A 20063-nucleotide genomic window follows, 5' to 3' on the forward strand; every position below is an offset into this window, starting at 1 on the left:
ATTCATTCTAATTGATACTTAATATAATAAAGCTTGAGGTCGCAGCTATGAGAAATATAGTGACAATTAAAGTTTCTAAGCGGGAAGCAATGTCTGCAATATTCAGCCGTACGAGAGACCAAAAGCTACTAAAATAGTTGGTATTTCCGAAGCAGCATTGTGATAAATTGTATTTTTGTAGTAATAAAATGGATTTATTATTCTTACCACGCATACATGACTCCTATCATGAGTTACCTACACCCTTATCACTAAGTTTGACTTTTCCCTATAGTTTAAAATTTTGGTATTGTATATTATATAAAGTACAGTATATTATAATTTAACAGTTCGGGATCCATTGGCTCACAACGGTAAGAATGACTACAGTTAAGTAGGTTAAGATTACGGAAATTCTGAAAATAAATTAAATACTGAAATAAAATATCTAGAAGCAACAGAGAATTCATGAAACTGGCCATCTGACAAGGTCCTCCTCAGCCCCACACAGTGAAGTACAAAAGTTTTCAAAGGGAACCTAAAAAATGGCAATAAATAAACGAAACCTATTCCTATCGTAAACTAAGGTGACGCAATCATAGCGAGCATTCCAAAGAATCCTAAAATTATTCACGACGATACTCTATGACTTAATAATGGAGTAAAAAAATTGATTGCCGAACAATAATGCTGTACTTTAACAGCAACGTTACTTCACTCAGTAATGGTTACTGACAACTGAATAGAAAATTCAAAGCAAGCCCGTAATCCTCTAAGACAAATGGTACTTGCGAAAACGTTCTGACGCAACAAGACAACGCAAAACATACATGTAAAGATAATTAGAATAGTTAAATTCGCGGTAAGTTTAGTTACCAATTATTCCGGAATGCTGCGATAATTAATAGAGCCTTAGTGTACCGCTGAAATATTTTCACTTTCTCGAATTGAAGTGAGTTTTCAAATATTCAAAAGGATATTCCATCTCGCAAAAAGTTCATAATTTCACAAATTCTTTAGTAGGTATATGATTCGGCGCGAAATATAACAACTTCAAGAACTACCCAGTTTGCAACAACACCACGTAATCATTCTCAGTAATGTTAACACGGATTTGCAAGATAAGTGAAATAGAAGCAAGCTGTGATACCGAATACACCTCGAGAATTTCCTATGAAGGTTATGGCACGTATCTCATCGCTTAGAAGAATATCAGCGTAATTAATCATCTCCCAAGCGTAAAATGCAAGCAAGGCAAAAAGTCACCAAGGGAAACGCAACCTAATCCTCCGCTAAAATCCAAGGAACAATGCTTATTATTCCTACTTTGGGCCAATCACAGCTTTTTCACACAAAAATAAAAACCCTGATAATCATGAGGAAAACTAAGTTTCGTTGCTGGCGTTGCTCAGCAAACCGATATAATTACCTCATTGAATAATCACCAAGTACTCAGTCCGAAGGTTAGTTAGTCGAGGTCAAGTTAGAGGTAGTCCTAGAAAAAAGCCACAGGTGAATATATTTCTCATTCTAGGTGTGGCGCGGTATACTCCTCTCCCTCGTCAACCTCACTCAACGAGCAATCTTGAGGGGGTCCGAAGACTAAATCCGTAAATGTAACCCAGACTAATCGCTAAAACGCTAAGCCCGCCATATCAGCCTCGTGAGATAGGCACGCTAACGCCAAATTCACGTAGAGGCTAAATGAATGGAACGTGCGGAACCTCACGCTCCATCGAATCCTCCTCCATGTGAATCCAGCTTCATGGAACGCATCACTCCTGATGGACCACCGTAACTTTCTTATCGAAATGGGCAATAATCAGAAAAAAATTAATACGATGATCTTGAAATTTTCGAGGTAAATACAGGAGTCAAAAGTTAACCGTATATTAAATATTATAATATCACAGCGATTCGAGCCCAAGGATGGTTAAAATAGTCGAGGGTAGAACTCTCCCTTAACTAAGGCAAAGGCGTGTAATTTCGGCCATTGAGGGTATGGGGGTGTCCGAGGGCTGCACTTTGACTTTAATCCCTATATCAGCAGTTAAGTGTACCCACTAAGCTAAGAATCGCCTTCAAAATTATCTCTGAAAGTACACGAGGCGAAATTTCCTTATTTCTAACACAGGCAAATGTTTACAAGGATCATTTCCAAGAATATATCAAGATGGTACTACATAGTTTCATGATAGCCATACTGATCAATCACCTTTAGGAATGTACGCTATAAAAAAAATTCCGAACGCTATTATGCCTCGAAGTGACGAAACTAGGATTATGCTTGGAAGGGGGGGGGAAAGGGGACTGGGATGAGGACCCCTCTCCTCCCCCCAAAGCAACGGGGGTTCCGGGAAAATTTTTGAAAATGGCATTCTTGGAAATAGATTTTATATCATTTTGGCACTTTAAATTTAACTTAAGGCAGACGCTGTTATCACATTTTAAAACTAGACAACAGTTAAAAATTATTTTTTTTATTTCTCAGAGGCTTTGGGAGGGAACTATCCCCTAAGCCCCCCCCCCCCCCCAGTTAAGCCGCGAGTGCCTCATGCCGATAGAAAAAGTAGGCCCCGGTCGTGAGGCACTTGACGGTCAGAAACACTAGACAGAGCAGATGACTAGACGGACTGATGACAGGCAGAACAGAGAACAAAAGATTCGCCCGATATTCACGAAAGCTTTCCTACCCTCTCTCCCACCCACGCCCCCACTTCCCAAGGGTAGGGAATCTATGAACTGGAAGACCGCAACACACTCGCCCACAGACACCCTTTCTCAGGAGAGTCGCGCTTGCTAAGAACTCTCGATCGCCACGAGGTAGGCGAAGAAACCATAGTACCGACGAAAACAAACAGGACGTAAAGCGCAAAAAAACGAGCAATTTAAGAAGCGTCCCAGAATAGGATACAGTTGCAGAATGTTAAGGCACCCTGGGTGCATGAACGCTATAAAAACCCAAACGAGAGTCCATTTAGACAGTACTCGAAAGAAGGGGGCAATTGATATAAATAGCGATTACTTATCCTCATCGGTGCTTGTTCGTACCCGATATCTGCCCTTTTTAGCTGTACGCAATAGTGCGGTATTGACAAAACTTATGGCATTAAAATCAAGAAAGTTTAGAAGACAATATTATTCCGGTTACTTTTACAAACCTAGATTAAAGCGCCTAATTAATCAAGCCTTCACAACAACATAGATTTCGCAATATTTCGATTACGACTACATAACGTAATTACGCCGATTGAAGTATCTGCCTCATATATCGCCGTACAGTACACCATGATTTCTGACTCTATGATATGGCTTACTGAAGTACTTTCTTCTGCCAGTTAAAATGGTAATTCGAGTAGGTACTAAAAATTGTCCTTTGATTATTTCGAAAAGATACTCGTGCACGAAATCTGAACAGCACATCAGCAAGGACGACTTTCTGCTAAGAAATACATGTTAGTCTCACAACTAAAGAGCCTCTGCCATACTTATAGGAACACTGAAAGATTATTTCATCGGACCTCGAGGAAGGAAGTGGCAGAATTTTCGGGAGTGGGCGGGGCCCCAGCTAAAGCGGATGGGGGGGGGGAGAGATAGGAGTGACCGTGAACTTGGGAAAACGGCACTTTGGCGCGAAAGTAGGAAGGAGGCACGTTTGAATTCCAGCGGAGGCCATTTGACGATCACACGAATCACGCCCATTCACGACCTCACCGCCTCGTTTTCACGTGTCTCACGACTATCGCCATCGCGGATCCTGGTACGAGTAATGAAGCTCGGAAGTATTCGATTGAGGCTCTACAGATATTCCTCGGATCTTCAGCGAGTCAAAGAAAAGTTTCTCACAACGTTCCGGTGGGCGACCACACCGCCGACCCCACGTGTCGTCCACGGAAACGTCCGACGAAACAGGATTTCATGACCCGATGAATATCCCGGGAACACCACGATTCTTTTATGAAATAACAAAACGAAACGACAGAACTTCACTTCGTCATGCGCCTGGTTGCACATCTTAGGAAAGGCACTTTTTATACGATCATGGTGGCGTTGATGACGAACGCGGGAAGTACGACAATCCACGATGAGCAGATGAAGCGATGCAAACTCTAAAAGAAACTCGCCAAACTTCCTCCGATCGCGGCGATACATACACTTTTCCGCCGGGCACGAGACAGGTAATGATAGATCACACACACCACAAGCGCATGGGACGAAGCGGGTTTGGGAGTACGGAAGGAAATCCAAGCTCACTTCACACGGACATACAAAATCAATTGGATAAAGACTCACCGAGAGCCTTCATGTACTCGTCGAAGTTCTCGCTGGAGGTCATCTTGAACTTCTTTCCAAGGAAATCCATGGCTAATGTGGGTGGTTCGGAGCCGAAAACAGCGAAAGAAGCAGGAGCTGGGCGAAGCTGAGAGGACTTGCGGCAGCAGAGGACACCGGCGGAGTGAGGGCGCAAATGCCTTGCCGTAGGGATATATAGACTCCGCGTGGGGGAAGTGGAGAGGGGATGGAGGGGAGGGCATCGGGAGGGTGGGGCACAAAGGTTCTTGAGACGAGGAGGAGGAGGGGAGGACCGGTGAGCAATGTACGTGGAGGGGAGGAGAAGAGGAGCCTTTTTCGACTAGGAGGGGGGCGAGGGGAGGGGGATGAACTTGAAGAGCGTGGAATGAGAGGGAGAGTTTGAACAACGCCGCCAGCGACTATGCACAATGGTGGGAACGGGGAGGAATAGAGAGGGTATTCAACGAGCAGTTTAGACGAGATACTTATTGTTTGACAGGAATTTCTTGATGTACTAGTTATTACTATCATTCTATGTTTATGCTAGAATATTTTTTTTCGGGTAAACCGGATAAGGTGGTCCATTGTAAGAGACTGTGGTCCAAGTCACTCTTCGTCATCAGGTTATTTAACCTCATGCCATGGCACGGGTTGGACTTCGCAACGCTATTTACAATGGAACTGACGACCCCTATATATTTTTTTCCGTAAATCTATTGGGATCACACTGCACATTTCTAAGGCTTTTTAACATTTAAAAGGGTTAAACTTATTCAGTTTCATCGTCAAACACTAGGGTGTTCTTTTTTCTTAGGAGATTCAAGCCCATTCCTTACATTTTTAAGTAGCCTATTCGTTGAATTAGTTATTTGAAATAAGCTTTCGCTCTCCAAACACAGCTCCTCCGCTCAATATATTCCTCAATAAAAATATTTTCCTATCAGTAGTAGACCTAATGCAAAATCCTCCCTGTATCGCATATTGTTACTCATTCACGCTAAATAGGAATGCACCGAAGAATTTTAACAATAAGAAAAAATACTAAGAAAAATATGGAGTTGAAAAATCTTCTCTTGAAAAACGTCTTACGCCATGCTCATGAGTCAAATTAAGGAAAATTCAATTTCTCTATGAATAACTATGTAAATTATACTAAATGAGCACCATAATATATTCTATTCGCCAAAACAAACATTCACTGTGAAAAGGTAATTTAGGCCTAAGCTTTCGGGAAGACCAAAAGTATATAACCAGTAGTGAAGTAGAATAGGAAGATAGAGAGGGAATACTCTCTCTGATTTCAAGAGGAGTCAACGGTCTGGATCGGTGTCATAGGAGTTTGAAGTGATCAAAGGAGATTGTGTGCACAGGTGCGACATGCGATGGAAGGATGAGGTAGGAGAAACGAGTCATGCAAAATATGAACTGGATGAACGCAACGTACAGGAAGCAATTCTCCTTTACCAAAAACAGAAATCTAGAAAAATATTTCTGATATGCCAACTCCATCGAATCAAATGTATAGCGAAGTCCTTCAGGCTGTTAAATAAATGTGATCATTACATCTGGAGACATGATGGCCTGATGAAGACAATCGTCGAAGGACAAGTGGAAGGCAAGAATGGAAAAGGAAGACCCCGAACAAAATATATGGAACAAGTAAAGAAGGATGTGAAAGAGAAGAAATACGTAGGTGTGAAAGGATTAGCTGATAGGAGAACTGAGTGGAGAGCTGCGTCAAACCAATCCTAGGATTGTTGACCAGTGATGATGATAATTTATTGATCCCACCATGCACAAAGTGCATAACTGTGTCATCAAAAAAACTTTATAAAGAGAGAGAAGAAGAAAAAACATATGATTTGATAATCAAATATGATTTTATCTCTTAAGGAAAAAGTTTTATTCAGCAATACAGTATAATCAAATAGATATACAAACATATTTATGAGAACATAATCTTAATTTAGGTACCTATCAAAAAGTTTGAACAGAAACACATTAATGAAATTTACTGGTGTTTCGTAGATTACTCTCGAGTGTGAAGTGACATAATGGAGCGAGTGAGTTGCAATCGTTGTGACAGCTGTGGTCGGTTAAAGGGGTCATTGGCTGAGAGAAGGGAAACACCGGAAGCCACACGAGTTATCCGGGGTTATGCCGTTAAATACCTTCCTTCCGGAGAGTCTTAAAACTCCTACATGGCACACTCTGTAGAACAGAGCATATGCATGAGCAGATCATGAAATCACAATGCGCAGCAAAACGAACCGGATCCCGCGGCTGAATGATGATCACGCAAGGTGCGCGCATGGCATCTGAGGCAACCCAGCGGGCGCCGAATACGACGGGACGGGACTCAGTACCCTCGACCACATAATTTTGCGGTGGTTCAACCAGAACAACCACCACAAACGTGAGAAAAATAAAATAGAATGAGCAGAAGAAAAAGTAGTAAAGCATAAGCATGAAGTATTAATGGCCAATAACACATAATTCTATAGGTATGATATGCTGTTGTGAAAGAAATAGGGAATCGAATATCAATCTATTAGCTTCAGCAGTTGCAGCTTGTACCTTCTCATTTACATTGGTTTCATAGATCTTTCGTGATTTTAAAACGTCTCAACCTGTAAAACATTTCGTGGATTAATCGTCATTTTCTTTTATTAAGGCTTAAATATGTGTCCAATGAAACAGCTGCTTATGATTCTCATAACGTGTCACTAACTCAATTGCATACAGCTGCAATTTCAGAAAAAATGCATTGAGACGTTTCATAGGGGATTCACACCTCCCCAATAGGAAGTAGGTTAGAGTAATCGCTCTGGTGACCAAAACTAAGCGCTGGAGGGAGTTTTGTGAGTTTACAACGGAGGAGAGGCGATATACAGATGAGAGCTTGGTTTGGGAGAGCCCTAAAATGTAGGATATCATTCTAAAATTCAATAGTGAAAAGAGTTCAGGGCTGTCAGAAGTCAAGTTTAGAGTATAAATTACACAAGCAGCACATGTTTAAAAAATTATAGAAGCGTTGCGGTTCATTTAGTGTGTTAGGGGAGGGTGTGGGGCAATGGATAGGGTGTCTCCCACGCCCCTCGACCGGGCGCGGAGGGAGGGAGGGTTCATTCACGGAGAATCACGCGCCGTGAGCGGCAGACGGGAGAAAGTGGGAGAGGGGCGGGAGCAACAGATGCGAACCAACGCTCCACACACACGAGGTGGCGCTCACTTCTAACACGGACACTCGCCATGTCGCCGCCGGAATCACCATGTTACTGTCTTGAAAAAAAAAGCATGAAACCCGATTTTAAGGAGCTCTATCGTTTAAACGAGGAAATCAATTCCAATGCAACAAAAAGCATACGATAGAGAATTTATTTCTACGTTAGATCATTTACTTTTTAAAAAAATGCGCACCACAGTATTTCCTGTACGTGATTTTCTATAAAAAAAAGTACCCGTTTTTTGCGCGTAAAATCAAGTTTCCAAGCTTTGAGCGCTTGGTATTCCCGTAGTTTTCGTTCTAATAACTTGGAATTTTGATATAAGAAGCCATATAGTTCGGCTATAACACATGTTGGTAGTCCTTCCTCACGCAGTAACAGAGCGAAAATGCCACGGATGAGACAAGCTTTTCGATCAAGTTGACTAAGTCTACGTATCACTCCCGCTTGAGTTTACTTTTTTGGATAATCACCTTCAATACTTCGGCTAACATCTAAATATATCAACGACCTATAGAGTATATCTTAATTAATGCCATCATTTGCCTTTGATTCGATAAATTTCCCAGCTTCTCAAACCTCCAAAAAAATCGTTCAACCTGAGATTTCGCCAAATTTTAAACGAAAAGGGGGGAGATACAGCCAGAAATTAGGGGGTGGGTGGGGAATCTAGACATGGGAGATGGCAAGTTAGGCGTCTAGGGAACTTGCATGCACCATAGTTTTGTAATAATCACAAAGGATTAAAAGAAATAAGGCATGAAGGACTCCCACTCCATGTATGAAATACGTTTGCAAGCGGTTGTATATGTATTTCCTCCAATTTTTCAAAGAAGTTCTCGAGTAACAAGGACTTAGTAGTTTTGTTGCGGTTAAGTAAAGATCTTGTCAAATTATCGGTGGGGGAGTATCGTTCAGGGATAAAAATAAATTCCTATACCTATATCTGCGATAAAATATCTCCTATTTAATCGTTTCTATCGAACCTGGTAGTATTGCGAGATTCTAAGATGATTTCTCCACGTAGCTGAGAAAGATATCTGTTCTTGATCCGTCTAAGGCTACCACGTAGCCTCCGAGTCTCTACCAGCTCCCAACCTAACTTATATGATAGCTATGAAACACTTTCAGTTCGCTCGTTCAGCAGTTTTTGAAGAATCGCGTACCTTTCATTTGTTTTCATTTTATTTATTTGATGGAGCAAACCTTTCTACGCCAAGTCCCACATGCTTGCCAGGTATTCAAAGTGCGGCCTCACGATTACGAAGTAAAATCTTTCCTTCACTTTTTCGCCCAAGAACCATCCCACAACACGCTTTAAAATTCCTAGTTTCTGCATGTCCCTTCCCAAAATGTTTCTTATTTGCGTTCCCCACGATCGGTTTGAAATCGTCGTAACCAGCAAATACTGGACTTCTGACGTCATCATATAAACTTCATTCCAAACATAAGCATGGGGAAAGTTAGACGTCTTCCGCAAGAAATCCTCTGCCGTGCATTTTCTGAGGTTTATTTATAGACCCCACTTTTGGTGCGATAAATGTAAGTTTTCAAGGTCCGTTGATAGCATTTCAAAGTCAGAGTATTCACATATTTCGTGATAGAAATATGATTTATTGCTTTGAAGCTCATTATTTCCTCTTCACCCGAATACGTATAGAATATCATGGTTTAACATTTAGAATTAAAAGAGTTTGCAGAGTATTTTGCCGCCATAGCATTATTGGTGACAACCTCTTTTTAACCTCCAGTGACCGACGGACACCCTTTCATCACGTCCATGCCTAGATTGCTATTACTGATTATTTTTCCAACAGCTGCGGTTATTCTGAGTCAAAAATAAATATTATTACCAATTATGGTAATTTCATCTAAAAAAAACCAACATAGTTTTTCACCTACGATTTTATCCATTTTCTAGTAAAAATTCTTCCTTCCAACTTTCATTTTATCTATTTCTCTATGAAAAGACAATATTTGTCCACAAAAAAATATTTGAACTTTTAGCAGAGAGAGAAAATATCGCCAATCCTTTGTTTCGCCTCTGAAACGATGGGCTTCGGAGTGTTATCCTTCTCAGGAAGCCAATGAAAGAGAAATATAGCCACGGCTTGCTTTTCTTCAAAGATGAGAAGCTTACTAGATCTCGTACTAGAGTCATTAAAGATGAACTTGAACTTAAACGTATATTGACATGGTGGCGTATGACTGAGTCACAATCCAGTAAACACTGATAGCTGGTCGAGATATCTGTAGAAAAGAGGGTTCTGGGAAGTTAGCGGCGGTCCCTAGCATATATGTTCCAGCGGACTATGAATTGTTTTTGACACAACTTATGGAGAGTGAATAGCTTCAGAAAGTAATGATTATAGTTGGACATTATTTAAAAGTATACCAACGTAACGGAAACTGTACACTGTAATCATTTTCCTTATGCTCAAAACTTCCTTTACTTTAATTCGCTTTAACTTGCTTTTCATTTTGGGAAAAGATTTAAATAACTAGTCTTTGTGGAAAAAAGCCAAGAAAGGACAGATGAAGATAGAAGAGCTAAATCATAGAAAAAGGTTTCTAATTTTTATAATAATCTCAACTACTTCGCACGGAAAAAACATGTCATTACCCGCAGTCATATTAGAGTGTAAAATGATTTTAAAAATGTTGATATAAAAATTTCCATGAATATAAATTAGTAAAATGTTATGAAAAATTTTATCACTAAATAGAAATTTAAAAATGTGGAACAAATACTAAAATTATACTAAATTTCGAGGAGATCGATCCTGATTACTCGAATGGAAAACTTTAGGCTGTTTTATAATTAACGATCGAATACGAAGTATGGTACCTATTGGTCTATAAGATATATTGAGGTTTTTGGCTCTTTGTAAAAGTAATTAATGATTTATCATTCATTCTAGTGCCAGACGGCTCTATGGTGTGAGTGTCTCGCTGCTGAACGAAGAGTCCAACGTTCAAAAGAGAGTTAAGTCTTTGAACATTCCCAACGACGAGCCTAGGAATGTGAGTTGCTCTAGTGTCCCGGGAAAATAACTCAACCCTCACCCAAAGTGTGCGATATTCGGAAGCATTTAGTATGATCCGGGGTGAGCTTTAATCTGAAATATAATTGCAGGAAAAGGGAAACAGTAGTAAACACATCAGGATGGTGATTGCGTTAGCTAGGGAGGCGTTCACGAATAGTGAAGAGCAATTGAGAGGATCGTTACGTAAGAATTTGAAGAAAAGGCTCGTGAAGAGTCTGATCTGGAGTGTAGCTCTTTATGGTGCGGAAACGCGGACACTCAGAAAGGAGAACGAGATGGGTTCACAAGCGTTCGAAATGTGGCTACGGAGGAGAATGGAGAAGGGAAAGCGGGCTAAGAGGAAGAGGAACTACGAACTGCTGTACATGGTAGAAGAGGAGAAAAAGCTTCTAGTTGACATACGGAGGAGACAGAGTTTGAATGGAGCGAGTACAAAACGGAAAGGGATGTTAAAAACCGTATTAGAGGTAAGAATGATTGGAAGGCGGGGGAGGAAGAGAATAGGATTTGCACTATTGATGATTTCTTCTCGGGTTCTCAGCCAGGTTAATTCTTTCGTATAAGCCGACGTTTCAAGAGACAACTTGTCGGCTCTAAACACTTTATGCATAGCGGGCGAACGAAATGAATCATTCCCAATTCAAAGACGATATAAATCCACTCCATTAATCATCCTAAACGTCGGCTTATACGTAAGAATTAACCTGGCTGAGAACCCGAGAAGAATTCATCAAAAATATTCACCAGGGGAAATCCAAATCGTTTACGATTCATACTACTCTGACAGAATGTGATGTCCGAAAGAAAGGGCCTTAATGTGTATTGAAGAGGGCAGTTCACGATGGGAGGGGAGTCTGCCAGAATAATTTGTAAATACTCCGTACCAACCTATCTTAACTGCAAGAATACTTAAATGATAATGACACCAATCTGCAGATTATTGCTTCGAGTGAGTTTCAGAGAGGTATCCACTCAAAAATAGCAGCTAATTCCGTTCTTAAAAGCTTGCCTAAGTCTGCAGCGGATCTAAATATCTTCCACATCGTAAACGTTACACTTTGTGCATAGCGGGCGAACGAAATGAATCATTCCCAATTCAAAGAGGATATAACTCCACTCCATTAATCATCCTAAAGCAATAAAGTCAGATTCAATGTGTGAATCGAACCACTGTCCTTGCTCCTTGGATCGCATCGTCATTCGCACATCTCGGAGGCTCAGAAAACGGCGAATGACCGTCAAGAGTGGGTGCGTGAGTATCCGATCAAGCCACGTCACGCACGCGGCGCCTATTTTTATGCGCGGAGACTGAGACATTGAAATAGTACGACGGTTATAGGTCAGAGATCGGTGCTATAAAGATAAGGGAGGAAGGAAAGTTGGAAGGGCTACGGTATTGCTTCGTTCAACAGATAGTAGCGATAAAGATATTGGATGACAAAGAATGAATACTTCAGTAAATAAATTTATGCGCTTCAAAAGATTACATTTTTGCCATATAGAGGTTTTGCGCTCGAAGAGATCATCGCAAAAAAGATTTTACATAAATGATACCGCGAGTCTGATCAATGCATACATAGAAAAGTCAGCTGACTTTGCAGTTAAAATTGCGGCTCTTTACATAAATATTTGTTAGCTTAATGAAGTTCTCGGTGGAATAAAAGCTGGTTTACCAGCAAAGAAATAGAAGCAAGGAAAAAGGAAATATCATTATAGTTTTTTTGGACATTTTTTTAATTACACTAAATATTAATACATTTCGTAAGACCAGGAATGAAATAGTTCAGTTGGAAATACACGTCAATATTCCATACCTAAGACAATATTTTGCTGAAAATAAAACTTTCAATTTCACGTAGGTGGCTCCGTTCTAATTTAGAAGCTCGCTGAAGAAATTTGCCCCGTAAAATATATCCACACTTATCACAGTTGGGTCGTAAGAAAAATCCTTAGAACCTTTATAATATGTGATACACGTGATTCCTCTGATGTTTGACTGACAAGTGACTTTATTAAACTTTTACACGCATCTAAACTTACACAGGGTTGTTACTGGCACACTCCTTATTCATTCCTTAACACATTGCGGACGGATCACGAGTATACTCGTGTGTTCGCGAGCCACATGTTACGGACCGATCACGAGATAATCCGTGTTTTCTACGCGCTGCCTTCATAAAGTTTATAAATTTATCGAGGTTATATGTTATAAAAATTATTAATTTTAAGTATGCATTAAACATTATTTATTCATATTATAATATCAGGTTTTATCTTAAAACACTAAAAATTTGAAAGAGATATTGTAAAAAGTTATTCAGATATAAACCAAATTAAAGTTGCATGCAAAAAAACAGCCTGCCTTGAAAGATACCCGGCCACTGGGGTAAGTTCGTAAAAAAATATCCAGTCCTTAAAAGTATGGTAGTGACTTAATGAAGGTATACATTTACCTATCCCGGTAAGAGAAATGAGTAAGATACAAGGCAAGAGATGCAGTGCAAGATCACGGCAACCAGCGAAGGCATGCATTACGTAGGATTTGCTTCAGCAGTACACGGAATTGCAGCGAACGTCAGTGACTCAAGTGAGTGATAGTGAGTGATTTGTCTCCTCCATTCTCTTGAGGCTATTTCCATGACAAATATCTTCTGAGTTTGAATACCATATATCGTACAAATTAAGTTTTCAACATTTGAGACGGATATAAGGCATGGTTTGCGTGGTCTTGTACCTCGGATTTGGGATGATTATAGAAATAATTCTGAACTGAAGTCGTTCAAGATGATTACTAGAGCTCATAGTGGTCCTATATTCAGGTATATTTTAGTAACCGGAGAAATTGCTCGCATGTCGGCCGTGAATTTTACTTGGTACAGGCATACCACGTATACGTGTAACCATTAATTCAGGCCAGAGACATTATTTCATTTTTCGTTTCAAATTCGTGAATGCAACGGTAGCAAAGCAGTGTCCTTAAAACGAGGGTTCCCTAACGAAAGATTTATAGGTTTTATGCTTACTGCGGCCTTAAATAACGTCCCCCATATCACCAGAACGATTTCAATGGGTAAATTGAACTTCAAATTAATACTAGGTAATTTTTATTTTTCTTCAGAGAAACTATAAATCTGCATCAGTGAAAAACCTATGTACAATTATTTACACAATATGGCTTTATGTTTCCGCACTACTTCTTTTGATCACACAATTAAGCAAGAATATATCACAATCTTCTACACCATTGTTTTCACGGGAAAAGATAATATTTTCGCACAAATCGGCTCAAATAATCCTAAGATTATTCAGCAAAGAATATCAATGGAATTACAGGGATGGAATTCTCATATATTATACACGCGTAAAGATTGATAAGAGTCCTTCAAAAACCCTGAAAATCCCAGGACTAAGTTTAAGTCTAAGTTTTAAACTAATAAGGTGGAGAGGAAATACGACCGGCGTGTTTAGGGCTATGTGCTTCCTTCAGAGACCTGCTTCCTGAGCAGCAACAAAGTAAAATATTTACCCTCAGAATTTTTAAATTTTCTTTGAAGGACAAATGAATTCCGCTCAAACAGTATCTTTTGCAACGAGTTACCCGTTCAACAATTACAGCTACAATATTGAAAATTTCAGATGGTACTGAGTAAACCCATTTCAAAATTTGCCTTTGTCTCATATTTGAAATATTTACATCAGCGTTTCCTCAGTTGTAAAATTTTTATATTTGAGATATAGATATATGTTGAAAAAGGCCCACTCTAGATGATCTGAAAATTCAAAGATTACGTGAGTTAAAAACGTCACGAAATTCATCACGAAAAAAAATCAATCGGTCGAGTAAATCGTCTTCTAAACACACGAACTATCGGTGCATAGCCTTAATATCCCATTCTTCGGATGGGAGGAGTATAACTACCCAGGATAGGTCGATCGCAGGTGAACTTCAGGGAAGAGAACGGAAGTCGTCAATCGTGACTGATAATCAATGCTGGTGCACATTCTTGCACGATACGGCAATCCTCGATGAGGGAGCAATAAACAGAGAAGACGATAGGCTGCAGGAAAACCTTGATTTTTCTCTTCTCTGAGAAGGACAAGGCCGCCCTTGTCCCGGGAAATACCGAAATTGGGGCAACCAATGGAAAGAAGGTCGTGGGGAGAAGCCGAAGGCGCAGGATGAATCAGGGGGACGGAGGTGATGAAGACAAACGCACAGTATTCCGTGCGGAGTTTCCCATGAGGATGGGAGCAACTACTAATAATATTCCTCTTAAATACATCTTAAAATAGAAAAAACGGCTCTCGGGTAAAGGGAGCACGAAAAAAAAGAACGTGTGAAGTTGTATAATCACATTTCGGCTCAATTACAAGTAATTTACTCGTATGTTCAACAAGTTTCACCTGTTTAAACGAATGTATTGTAATTTCAAGAACTGGCTGTGCAATAAATTTTTTTAAATATTTAAGGCATTCTCAGAAGAGGATTTTTCGAGATAGAAAATAGTGGGTCAGTGTGTGAGAGGTCAGGTTTCACTGCCACCATTAGGTAGTGAAACCTGGCCGGCTGAAAAAATCCCGCGAAAAGAAAATGAGAGGAGAATGGCAGAGATGAAAATGCTGAGATGTATAAAAAAAAGAAGAGATACTAACAGGAATAAGACAATATCGATGGCTAAGTTCAACTAACAACACGTATCTCAAAAATAGCAACTTTTCAGGAGAGCAAGAAAATGATTATTTTTTTAACTTGCACACTGACATTAAAAATCAAAAGTTCATAAAACTGAAAAAGGAGCATTCGTTTGCAAACAAAGAGTTGTTTTTTGCTTGTTTTTTATTTGTTTTAATGTAATTACACTTTGTTCAAGATACTTGTCTCAAACTGGCCGAATTTGAGCTGCGTGTTGTAAGAACTTAGCCATCAATGTGGGGATTAAAAGTGGTGGTTGAAGGAGTGGTCAAGGATGGCACAAGAGGGAAGGATGCAATGGTTCGGTCGTAGTTTTTGAAGGGATGTGGAGTAAGTGTGGGGAAAGAGTTCGAAATTTACAGGTAGATGGGATCAAGACGAGGGTAAGACCAAAGAGAATATGGAAGGACTGTGTCGAGATTGATTTGAGAGAGAAGGGTTTGACTTAACATGATGCCCAGGATCGAGTGACTGAGGCGACTTAGGAATAGTGACCGGATCGGGAATAGCAGCAGTGGAAGAAGAAGAGAATTCAGAGGCGTATTAAGGGAAGCTAACGCGTATTCAGGGCTACAGCACTGAGGAATTTAGAAGTAGGTAGTTGATTAGTTATATAATTCAAGTTTTAATTCATGATGATGTGCCATCATTAAATATGAGTCATTGGCTCAAATAACTGTTCTCATCATTTCAGTAGTGCACTACCCCGTCACCCACTTCGCACAAGAAAGCGAGCCTAGTGCTCATAGTGGGCTTCCAGAGAGGCCGAGAAAAAGTTCCATTCATGGACGAGAGAGAGGTTAAGAACGGAAGTCGGCAGTGAGTCGGAGTATCGGGCGATAAGCTGTGCGGGCGATTGGGCAGGCTCGCCGTGAGTCACCCTCGATAAAGGCCGAGTCACTCCGAGGGGACAGCATTCTCTCTGCTCGACAGAAAGACTGTGAGACAGCGGAGGCGGACCTCTGGAAGGGGCGGGGGAGGCTCAGGGGTCAGCCAGTTGGGGGCATTGAGTAGTAACATCGGTAGAGGGAAGAAGATGACGTCACCCGAAACTGGGCCAACACGACAGGGCAATTCATCGCTGGATGATGGCAAAGAAAATCCACGTAAAAATTGAATGCTGTCGACGAGCTTCGAACATTATTATGGGTCTACTGTGGTGACAAGATTTATTGTTGATAGAAACCACATAGATACAACTCCAAATCCAAAGAAGATTTAAAAAAAGTGAAATGTATAATGCATAGTCTTTTACAAGTACGGAAATTCTCTCCGATGGAAGAATCGAATTTGATATTGTTATCACCAATATTACGGTATTGGATTATCCAGTCGGCCATAAGATGAGCTGACAACCATATCACATTTAAATGAGTTCGCTTAAGTCGCTACTCTCGTCGCTGACGACAGAGTGGTCCAATTCCAACGGGGAAATAAACTGAAATTAGGGCTGTTAACCAACGTTTATATTCGAGATGCTTTAATCCATCGAACTCGCAAACAATGATACTGACGAGTGCAAATATTACATTGTGATAAATTGGTAATCGTTCTGCGCCCATCGCCGATCTGTAGACGTTCTTAAAAACGTGTCAAAAAAGAGCGAGTTGACAGCATTAATCAAACTTCTACGGGATGAACAAGGTCGTCCTCTATGTATTCCCTTCCATTGCAATATTCGTGGATAGGCATGTGAAAAACAACTGGCGTAACTTGAGAATGTCCTAAGGCCCCGTTAATAACAATTTGATATGACTTAACATCATCCAGACCCGCAAATGAAATATTCCACAAATCAGAGCTCAGACATGTTTTAATCGTGAAATCTATCTCGAGGGATCTTTCGATAGTTATTATTATGGCTGCTAATAGACAATGCTACCTTCCTTTCTAGTGGCAACTCTTACAATAAAGTTTGGGTTTTCTGAACTAATGACGACTCCAAGCTGTCAACTTCGCGGTTTCATTAGTTGAGAATCACAGGTTGCTCTTCTCAACTTCTTAGTGACGTAAAGTTAATTCAAGTTAAGTCGTTGTGAACGAGGCCGTAAGCCACGTTCACAAAAACTTGACTTGTTGTCAAACAGACCTATGTGTGAAATATTCCTTCAACAAAACCTTCGTTTCGATCGTGAAATCAACTTGAAGGAACATTGAATAGTGCTTACGGTTATCGATAGATATTATTAGATAGATATTATAGATAGTATATAGATACGTCGATAGATATTATTTTCCTTGCTACTAGCTACTACTGAGGGATAATTGACAGTTTTTCAGCTAATAATATCATTCAAAGTCGATGTACCCCTCTTTGAGATGTTGAGAACCAGCAACCGCTTTTATCGAGCTTTCAACTCCTTAGTTACGCCAAGTTGATTCAAGTTGACCGTACGACATCGTGCGATATACCATTCAACCTGGCCAGCATAAGAGATCTCCTCATATTTCTTTGCACTACGGAGAAGTGAGTAGAAATACGAGGAGGATATCTCAGAAGAAACACATGGTATAAATCCAGGGTAAACTACAGCTATATCTTGAAGCTTTCCAAAACTACGTTGATGCTCAATAAACTTCATCATGGCAGCGAGCAGATCACTACCTCATGCATCAGTGGTAATTTTTGTATATGTAAATTATTGGTTATGGGCGTACGGATGGCCAAGGCATTCTATCTTATGTTTACTATGGAGTCTCTTTTGAATTTCTTTTTCACCAATACAGACTGCATATTCTGCCAAAATGGGCATTGTAAATTAGGCGATACATTGCATTATTTAATAATTAGTCAACATTTTTTTTAAATAAACAAGTACGCCCTGTCCATTATGTTATACTTACAATGCTTAAATTGAAAAGAATATTTTCACGCTGAAATTTGACCGCGTAAGGATTATGTAACCAGGCTTTAGGCTTTCGCGAGGAAACTGCGACAATAGTTGAACACCGATTAAAAAGTGGGTGAAGCGGCAGCACGAATCAAATTTCTACGCGACGATCTGAGACGGACTTCATGAAGTCCCCTTAACTGTAATATTCCGGGGCATAGGCTTTCGCGAGAACTATGCGCAATGGGGGGGGGGGGGGGCAGGGGGCGCGGGTGAGGGGGCCTCTCGAGGTCCCATTGGTCAAATGGCATCGGAGGCGGAAGCGGCAAATGACGGACGCCGCCGCGTGGGAATCCGACTGTTGGCCGAGGGCACAAAGGAGGCGGGTGAAGTGGAGGGCCATTCTCCTTCAGCCGAAACGGCGCGCCTTTGCTGGAAGAGGCCACATCCATCCCACTTGTATCGACTCGGGAGGGTGCCGGAAATCTGCCAATGGAGGAGACTGCTTCTAGAACGCCGCTTGAAAGGCGACCGCATCAATTTCCATGACAAAAGGTGCTTGAAATGAGGATTCAATACCAGGAGGCATCATCTCATTAAGGTTTTTGTACTCTCGGCGTCATTAAATCAGTTCCTCCACAAGCACGTAGCCGGAAATTTGTTTCGGTGGGAGCTTAGGAGGCGTACGGGTTGCCAATACAGATATTTTTTGTCAATTCACACTCAGCTTAAAACCATACTTTTCATTAAATCAGCTATATTTTTGCCTTGCAAAAAGCTAAAATTTAAATTTATTATTAGTCATTGGCAGACATTATGAGATGCAACAGAATCGAAAGATGAAGTGTCAGATAATAGATGCCCCTTGGCTATTGGTCTCAGCTCAGCAGATAAATTGCGGGTAGTTGCCTACAGGGAAAAAATTGGGGTCGGTGGGGGGTTGCAAAAGCCCCCAGAGCTCCCCTCCTAGGCTACGAGGCTGCACTCTCCTGAGATATGCAAATATGCTCGAAGTAAGGAAGGAAGGTGAGTTTGATATTGAGTCAAGTATTAGCTACGTGTCTCCATTGAACACGTAATGCGATTGAATTTCTGGGAAGGACATGCATGCTTGCGACTGACATCACTCTTGGCATGAATTCTACAATGAGTGCACCAGTAAAATTATTTCATAAGATCTGTGTGCGATTTGTATCATATAGTTCAATCAAAATCAAAGGGATGAAAGGGCACTTCCTTTGGACATCTTATTTATAATTGCAACATAATATGATACTCTGCAACTATTACTCAAACACCTACTCACTGTGTCTAATCGAAGGCTGTTTTGACGCTTGAAAGAACAGCTCACCCCATACTAGAGCAATGGGGAGTGACGTCCATAAATAGCGTTGTGGTGATTTAATTTCTTTTAATAATCACTTATTTTCGCCCTAAAGATATTCGACTGTTTTAATAGGCTTCAGCCGACTACCACCTTATCCTCCATGAACTCTGCCATCAGTTTATCTTTCCGTGTTTAACTTTTTCTTCTATTAAGTACCTACTGCAAAACTTCTCCGTCGAAAAAGCTAATTCGGTAGGTTAACGATATATACAATGAACACTAATAAATTAAGGAAATAACAAGGAAGAGAAAGGAATGAAAGGTTATTTTAACAAAATTGCCACTCAATGTCTTGGTCAAATATCTTAAAACCCGATCATAAATATACATGAATAGCAATCATTAAAAAACAGGGATACTGCGGAAGTGAACATAATGAAAGATAATTTATTCTCAGAAACGCGAAACGCCAATAAAGAATGACACGAATCTTCGCTCAAAACGTTACAATTCGGTAATAAGATATTCTTATATATCTCTTATTTAAAAAGCAGTGATAGTGTACTACAATTAAGAGAAACAAGCAAATCTATTGCTCTTAGTTTCATTTCGAACGTCGAAGCTTGCGCGGGTCGCTTCCTTCGAGAAAATACTAACTGTGCATTC

The 20063-nt window shown here is 40.4% G+C and overlaps 1 protein-coding gene across 2 annotated transcripts in view; it reads right to left on the reverse strand.

Moving 5' to 3' along the window:
• LOC124155503 (fatty acid-binding protein, muscle) overlaps nucleotides 1-20063 on the reverse strand; it is a 123958-nt gene that overhangs the window by 30743 nt on the left and 73152 nt on the right. The window contains exon 1 of one of the 2 annotated variants that reach the window (XM_046529375.1): nucleotides 4273-4444. The exons of the other annotated variant lie outside the window; for it this stretch is intronic. Within the exon in view, the coding sequence (XP_046385331.1) occupies nucleotides 4273-4342 (70 nt within the window). The 5' untranslated portion in view covers nucleotides 4343-4444. Of the gene's footprint in view, nucleotides 1-4272; nucleotides 4445-20063 lie in introns of those variants that run through there. 2 annotated transcript variants of the gene reach the window in all.

This window comes from Ischnura elegans, chromosome 3 (genome assembly GCF_921293095.1).
Source record: "Ischnura elegans chromosome 3, ioIscEleg1.1, whole genome shotgun sequence".
NCBI classification, from domain to species: Eukaryota; Metazoa; Arthropoda; class Insecta; order Odonata; family Coenagrionidae; genus Ischnura; species Ischnura elegans.